Source organism: Vollenhovia emeryi, unplaced genomic scaffold, assembly GCF_000949405.1.
Source record: "Vollenhovia emeryi isolate VEMERY1.0 unplaced genomic scaffold, V.emery_V1.0 DF939159.1, whole genome shotgun sequence".
In the NCBI taxonomy this organism is placed as follows: domain Eukaryota; kingdom Metazoa; phylum Arthropoda; class Insecta; order Hymenoptera; family Formicidae; genus Vollenhovia; species Vollenhovia emeryi.
The window spans coordinates 839,263-847,343 of NW_011967207.1; the positions used below are offsets into that span (position 1 = coordinate 839,263).

General features: G+C 45.4%; 1 protein-coding gene across 1 annotated transcript in view; it reads right to left on the reverse strand.

Moving 5' to 3' along the window:
• Positions 1 to 837: 837 nt before the first annotated feature.
• LOC105564838 (acid sphingomyelinase-like phosphodiesterase 3b) overlaps positions 838 to 8,081 on the reverse strand; it is a 25,950-nt gene continuing 18,706 nt past the window's right edge. Inside the window, exons 7-11 of the mRNA XM_012017557.1 lie at positions 6,917 to 7,097; positions 6,372 to 6,481; positions 6,004 to 6,179; positions 5,157 to 5,288; positions 838 to 2,890 (exon numbers count right to left, since the gene is read on the reverse strand). Coding sequence (XP_011872947.1) covers positions 2,770 to 2,890; positions 5,157 to 5,288; positions 6,004 to 6,179; positions 6,372 to 6,481; positions 6,917 to 7,097 — 720 coding nt within the window. The 3' untranslated portion in view covers positions 838 to 2,769. The remainder of the gene's footprint in view (positions 2,891 to 5,156; positions 5,289 to 6,003; positions 6,180 to 6,371; positions 6,482 to 6,916; positions 7,098 to 8,081) is intronic.

Genomic DNA, 8,081 nt, shown 5'->3' on the forward strand with positions numbered 1-8,081 from the left:
GGGCTCTCATTACGCCAACAAAATTCTCACATTTTCCGCTAAATGTTCCCTTCGTGTTAATGAACGACTTATCTTCATATTTGCTGTCACCACGTGCACGAGCCCCGGAGCTCGTTTAGAGAGAAGTTGGGTTAGCCTGCTAACTGTAGCGGCCGCGGAATTAATTGAGACCTCTCCCCCGCTATATCTCGTTATACGAGTAAATTCTGAATTCTGGTAACTGCTCATCGGAGTCTGAAAACGAGCCGGGACGAGAGTCACGGCAGTCTGCGTTCAGCCGTATCTATGAGAAATAATATCTGGGAGCGTAATTGCTTTTTAAAAGCCCGCGCTCGTTCCGCGGATTCTGTCCTCGTAATTGTTAATGACTTTTTTAATGGCGGAGAATGCTGTTTTCAAATCGACCCGTAAAATCTCTCGCCATCTATGATAATAATCTTTTAACGCGATCATATTCGCAACGCGGAAATATCCACGGCTTCCGAAGAGAAAAATGAACTAATCCGAGCCAAACGCAGCTATTGGTGCGCAGGAACATTTTATGTTCCATCGTTCTTTTTTTTTTTTATATTTCGTATTGCGAGAAGTAATTCCTCAGCCCGAAATATCTACAACTTATCGAATGAAAAACTCTGTCGAATAAGATTACAGTGACCAGGTTATACCTAAATAAGTTGAAGACATTTTTACGTATCGCGACGTAGAAATGCGGTCAAGATAAGCTTATAAATATTGGAAAACTGGAGGGGAAAGGGGCGAAAGAGAGGGTCTTTCGCGGGATAGCGGAGACAGTCCGGGATGTTGGCGAGATATGTGGGCTAAATAACAAAACAGCCGTTACAAATCCATGAGTCCTTTATTAAGAAATACTGCATCGTCCCGACAATCGCGAAATGGTAGTACGAATATAATCTTTAAGCTATGAGAGCTTCGACGCAGCCTCCTTCTCGAGTCGTCGACTTTGCTCGGAGCGTTTTCCAGGGCGGTGTTCCGGAGTTTTGACATTGGATTACGAGGCGGCGTAAAAGTCCCCCGTGTAAAACTTTAATTACATTTGAATATAAGCGCGCCGCGGGGACGCCGGTACTTATCCGAGAATGCGGCCACGGGGACTTCTCTCGCGACCCTCTCGATGCCGGTTCTTTTTTTCAACCCCGCGCGGCGGCTCGCGCCTTACGCGATGGTACGAAGGCATTCGTTGCAGCCCCCGTGCATTGTTCGCGACCGCGAAACGTTCGGATCGCCGCGCTGGGCGGGACGCTACGTCGATCGGTGGTTTACGCTCGAGAGCTCGCGAAACGTGCGGACGAAGACGAAAGGATATGGTATCGACGCGATCCCTATTTTCTTTTATTTTTTCCTTCTTCCTTTCCTTTTTGCAACGGCAGCCGCAGCCGCGCCGAAGAAACGCGACAAGTTACTTTCACGTGAATAACTCGCAACTTAAGACTGTAAATGCTTGGATAATTGTTCGGTATTGTTAGGAAGACTGCATCTCCGATTGGTTACACTGACATATTGCTCATAATTCCTGGTGTTTTCTTGTGAAGACGTATAGATATGTAGATTGTGTAAAACATTATGAAAGAATGTACGTACGTAAATAACGAAGATTACGAAAACAATCAACTGTATGTCAGCTGACACTATACTTTCTCTGCCAAATTTTATTATATACCCTAGTATGAAATCACCGATGAAATCTTGGAGAAAAGTGTACTCCATGCCAATAATTTGGTAAATCTGTGTCATAGTGTAAAAATTTAAAAATGAGAAACTCTTAATAAATAAACGTCAGTTTGCCGAGAAAGTAAAAACTAATATTTCGCGAGATAATTTGTATTTATACCTGGTCAATGATTGATCTTGAGAAAGAATTATTAGCAAGTTTGCCGACTTATTGTTAGCCAAATACATCCAATCTTCCCCTTATTTTTTCGGATATTTCGGATAAATACGAGATTTCTGATTTAAAGTATCTGGATATTTGAAAAACGTCCAATTATGGGGGGAGGGGGTTATATTATTTATTTAAATAATCATGTGCGAAGAATTCAGTCGAATTTCTTGCCCGAAAACTCCCGAATTGATTTAGTAATAGATTCTTGGACAACTTTGGAATTTATATTTGCTTGAAAAAGATTGGGAGAAAGAGAGAGAGTGGAGTGAGGAGCAGAAGGAAGAGGGGGAGAAAGAGGGAGAAAGCCATTATTGTTATTTATCGTATTCAAATATTCTTTGAATTACTTCGGTACGCGAATTATCCAAATTACTCAAATTATCCGATTTATCCGAATTGTCCAAATTACTGGAATTATTCGAATAATCGTATTATCCGAATTATTCGGACATCACTATTTGAAAGCTGAATTGCGGCGGCGTCCGAGCATTCTGGATATCCGTTGAATATCCGATCCGGAATTCGGATTTTTACGGCCTCACTTGAAAACGCGGGGCGTACACAACACCAAACACGACGGAACGAGAGCGCGCGCGCCTGAACAATTTCGGTGGCGCGACAAGGAGAAGACGGAGACACGACAGAGACATAGACAAAGTAGATGACACACCGGGCGGCGTAACGCCATATCGCTAGACGCGTTCGCCTTAACTCGTGGACCGCTCCTAGACCGATCCGATCCGCGGCCGATCGTTGGCGATGGTGGGTCCTCGATCGGATTCTGCCAGAGAAGAGACGCGGACCGTCGGCGCGAAGGGCCGGCGCGGGGCGTAACCCGCGCTATCGGGAGTCCTCTCTTCTCGCTCATCCTACCGGTCGTTCAGAACCTCGGCGCAAATCAGCAGGACTAGCAGATGCAACGCGAAGTAGGGGCGCACAGTGGAGTGTCCCGTAGACGCCAGGGCATAAGCGTAGGATGTATAGCACTCCCTGCGAGCGTAACACACATGCGCATAAAGGATATATTTTTCACCCGACGAACAATGTAAAAAGTTTGTTTCGTCGAGATTATTTTGGGTCGCCAAAGTATCCCTTTAGATCAGCGATTTTCAACCGGTGTGCCGTGAGAATTATTTAAATTGACCTCTTTTCCCTTGGATTGCCAGAGAAAAATAGCAGAATTTTAGCAATTAGTTTATGTGTGCCACAAGATGGAACAATTGAAAATCGCCGGGCTTGTTGGACATTTTTTACAATAATCATATGAAAGTGTAAAATCGTCCACCTCGCATTCTTTCCGTAATCACCACATTCGTCCGAGCTTGTCTTTTACACCGGTCTGTTCCAAAGGAATGTTCGCGACAAAAGGATACGAAAAATAATATCACCATTGCTGATTTCTTCTTTTGTCACAGTTCTTTGGATAAATTCTTTTCGTTCTTTCGAATTCACCCAGTCTACGTAAGTTTTGCTTCTCCATCGAGGATCGGGCGAAAATTTCGAAAACAAGTTGGCCGGCGAAGCATACATTAATCATTGGACGTTTACATTCCTGTTATATTCGCGCGCGATATGTCAAATCGAGGTCAACCCGAGGAGAAAAAAAAGAAGACATTTCTTATTCCATCAATAATATATTTCCCCGTCACCGTTTTACCGGATGCATAATGCATGTTCCTCGCTTCGAGTGTACGTTAGAGGAGATTCGCGCAAAGTTTCTTTAAAAATCTGTCTGGCGCGTGTGTTGCCATTATTTTTGCACGAGCAGTCAGTCGTAAGGTGTTACAACATTACTGGCTAATACGAAATTGCTCCCAACTTCGAAACATTACCGCGCACTAAAGCCACCTCGCCGAGAATTCTCTGAAATCTTGGGATTCTTTGAGACTTTTCCGAGACTTTGCGAGATTACATGACGTTTTCAAACTACGGTAGCTTTTGCCGGCCCTTAATTTACGAAAACGTCTCGCGCCGCTTTGCGAATATTGAAAAGTGCAGTAATCCCTCTCTATCCGTCTTTCCATTTATTCATCTTCGCGCCGACATTTATCTAGCCCGTTACGTGTACTACTGACTCTTGTCCCACTTTGAAATTTCAAACGGTCGAGACGGACTCTTTCGAGGTTGAATCTTCGTCTCCTCCGCTGTGTATTAATGTGTCGGGCTTCTAACATACTTGGGGAAATTAAAAGCATATCGATTGTCGCTAAGTGTATGTAAGGAAAGTTTATATAATGTGGCCCGATGTGTCTATACATATTTCGTGTCAAGGGAAACTTTAAATACTCCGATGAACGATTAAATTGTCAGCTTACAGTCGCGGCCAACTTTCTTTTCAGATTATTTAAAAAGTGTAAATTACGTAGATGTTGCATAATTATTTTGAAAACTTTCGGGACCGCCTCCGCCGTTCTCCCGTAATAATATTATCACATTTCGTGCATAATACGCGCGATGTGTTTTGCTATAACAGAGTACTCTAATCTAATCGGTATTCGCTTCACGTATACGCAACCAATTAACGGCGAACATCGAGAGCCTACTATACTCTCAATGGATTCCAAGTTTCACGAGCTTAGGCGTCATCTGGATGATTGCACCCTGCTGCGTTTTCGTAACGGCGGAAAGCGATCAAATTAAATTTTCCCACGCGCGAGAATTTACGATAATTTGTTATCAAAATATTGAATTTAATTAAGCCGCGAAAATTAACCAAGATACCGCGCGTGTTAAATAAGCAACAGCGTCCGAATTGATTCACTTTCGAAAACGTAACGGTTCCCGTCAAAAGAAGGCTCTGTATAAAACTCTGAATTTTGTCTCGCGAGAGAAATTTAATATTTTTCTCGTGAAACAAGCTTGTCGATATCACGAATATATTTTCGCGATAATGCAATTTTCTCGGCATATACTCAGCACGATCGACCCAGGTTTGAGATCGTTTTTACTCACATCTAAACGGCAGATTGAAGCGCATTCCATCGCGGGCCCGCAATCGCGAGATCGATCGAGCGTCCCGATAAAACGTTTTGCAAAACTTTTCATCGACGCGATACGAAACGATACGAGACGGAAAATTAGAAGGCAAATTTTCGCGTGGAAGCTCGTCGCCGGGAGAGAAGCGCAAGTTAGTCGGCGGCGGAATACGAGGTGATACATTTCCCGAAACGACGAAGGTTCCCGGGCAGTCGCGCGAAATTTTCGGGAGCACCCCCGGTCATTTTCGCGAGAGTCGCTTACTTAAAGCACGGCGTACCTGTAGGACTCGGGATTTAGCCTCGTCACCGTGCAGTAATGATGCAGCGCACATACTCCGTTGAGAGGACCGCCGCAGCCCCAGATTTGCTCCACCTCGCGCGGCAGCAAGACCGTGTTGGCCGCGTAATACCTGCGGGACATGGAGAAGCGCACACACACACGCGCGCGCGCACGTACACGCGACGCGAGACGTGTGCGCGGGGTGTGCGCGGTAGGATAATATACACAGGACCGAGACCGAGCTTGTGCATTAGGAGAAACGCGGGAGTGGTCGGGTATCAGGACCGTTATTAGCATCGTAATGGCGCGAGCGAGCGGGCGCGCGCGCGCGTCCCGAAAAGGGGTAGACAGCGCAAGGGGTAGTTATCACAATGTCGCGGGACTAGAGAGGGCCGGGTATTACCGTGAGATATAATTGCCGGCTCTCTCGTGGAGAGACGCGGGAATTATTAATCCTCGACCGTGGGCATTCGATATCTCGCGCGATCGTCGACGCTTAGCTCGTCCCGCGCGTACCGCATTAAGCACCCATTCGGCGTATTTCGACCGGCATTTGTGCGAAACGTGCCGTATAACGATAATGAATGGTAGGAGCGAGCGAGGCAAGCGCGGTCGATTCTTTTCGCAAAGAACAGCGCCGATTAGCGCCGCGCGATACGAGCGGTATTTTTAGACGACGCGGCTCTCTTCGTCGGGGGGGGGGGGAGGGCAAAAACACGTCGGAGACACGAGACGCGCGGCCTAAGGCGTAATCGAGACCGGCAATTAGCGGGGCATACTATTATGGTTTTAGGGATAAATTACGCAAGGGCGAAATCGATCGGTCCGTCTCACCGCACACGTACCTGACGAAGGCATAATCGTTCGACTGCGTAAACCGGTCCGCCAGATCGTGAAGAGTGATCGCCGATATCTCCTGCAGCTCATAATACTCGAGCAGCGAGTACTCGCTCTCCCAGTTCGCTTTGCCGATTGAATTCGCTTCAGGCAGATTAAGATAGTACTGCGTGTAATCCAGAATCTGCGCAGCGTGCAACACGTACACATGTATATATACACACATTTCGGTTTACATTGTCCTACGTTTCCGCGTCCCTTTTGAAATCGGTACGTCGCAAATAGAGCGTTTCCCAGTTACGGGGGGGAGGAAAACGCCGCGATATTATCGAGGATGCATACGCGTCCCCCTCTCCCACCCCGCCGTACTACGTACCTGTCCGGTGTTAGTTTCGAACTTGTAGAGTCGCAAGCCCGGGTTGTTGGGCCCGCCACCGGTGCTCGGCGTTAAACTGGGAGCCATCATTATCCAGGATACGGGCAGACCTGTTCGATATACGAGTATCGTTTCACCGAATAATTAATTGCGCGCCGCGAGTATTAATAAAATTAAGGTCAAAGCGGCAGCTGATAAAGCGATAACGGTGCGCGCATGGCTCATCTGGGTGGTGTAAAGGAGACCGACAAGTGCTGATAAATAATTTGCCTGAGAAATCGACCCTCTCTCTCCGTCAAAAGGTAGTTCGGCAGACACTTTGGCGAGAAAAAAAGAACCGGGTATCGAGGGTCGGTTGCCCTCGCCCTGGGCTGACGATCTTTGCATAAGACGCGAGAGTATAAGATAAGTAGTCGCGCGTCTTGTGTCGCGCCGGGAAATCGTTGCCATACTCGGGCAAAACTATATGGAGACGTATGCGGGATCACGTGACTCGCTGGTCTCGCTTGTAAATAAATCTGGACAATTTGCCGTACGTAACATACCTGTGTCGCTGTATATCACGCGGAATGTATCCGAATGCCAGTGGCCGAAGAACTGTCCCCGGATGATGTCCGAGTTGAGCCGCACTACCTGCAGATACTTGTTGTTGTGCCTCTCGTTGAGCGTCACGGCGCTGCTCTCGTGGTCGTCCACCCCCGGCGGTGTGTGGCCGACTATGTACACCTGGCCGTTGCAGGGGAATAGGAATGATCATCGAACATCGATATTTCGGGGAATCTCCATAGTTAGGCCCGGCGGGTTCGGCGTTTCGCTATCTGTGTTCTGCCTTAATGTCTATTCATGAAAACTTGATGTTCCTCCCGATACTATCCGATGTTTCCCCGCGCGGATTAACCCTCGACGAGCCGCGTTAACCGACATTTTCCGATGCAACCCACCCTCTTTACATCGCGGGAACTTTCTTGAAAGATTTTTATTCAATCTCCGCATTGTACGCATAAGATTTTATTGCGAGACAAGGGAGTAGTCACGAGCTGAAATGTTGTCCCACCGATTACACGATTTCATTTGATTTCGTACGATTTCGTCTGATTACAAACAATCTCATCTAATTGCAAAGAATTTTCTTATATGCACGTTTAAAAATGTAACGTTGTTAAACCTCAAAGGGCTGTTAGATTTTCTCAAAATATATTTTTCTTATTTTACTAACAAGTAAACCTACCCAAGTGGGGACACACTGATTTTGAAGGGTGTTGAATATGTTGTTTTTCAGCTCAAAATAAGAGACACGTATTTTTTTATACATGCCCATACGCACTTTTGAGTGGTGAAATACCCCTTTGAAGAAAATTTGATTTTCTCTTTCGGGGCGAATATGGACGAAAGTGTAAGAGCTAGAAAATTTTTTTAAATAGAAGTGAAATGGTTTCAACAGTACTTTAAAACATGAGCAAAAAGTTTTTAATTTTTTCTTTTTCAAAATACCCCCACCACTCAGCATTTTTATTACAATTTTGAACTTTATTATATACGGTTGAATTCGTAATAAAATAAGTTTTAATTTGGTGCTAGAAATTTTTTTTAATTGTAATAAAAAGTGGAGTGGTGGGGGTATTTTGAAAAAGAAAAAAATTAAAAACTTTTTGCTCACAGTTTTTAAGTACTATTAAAACCATTTAACGTTCATTAAAAAAATTTTGGTAA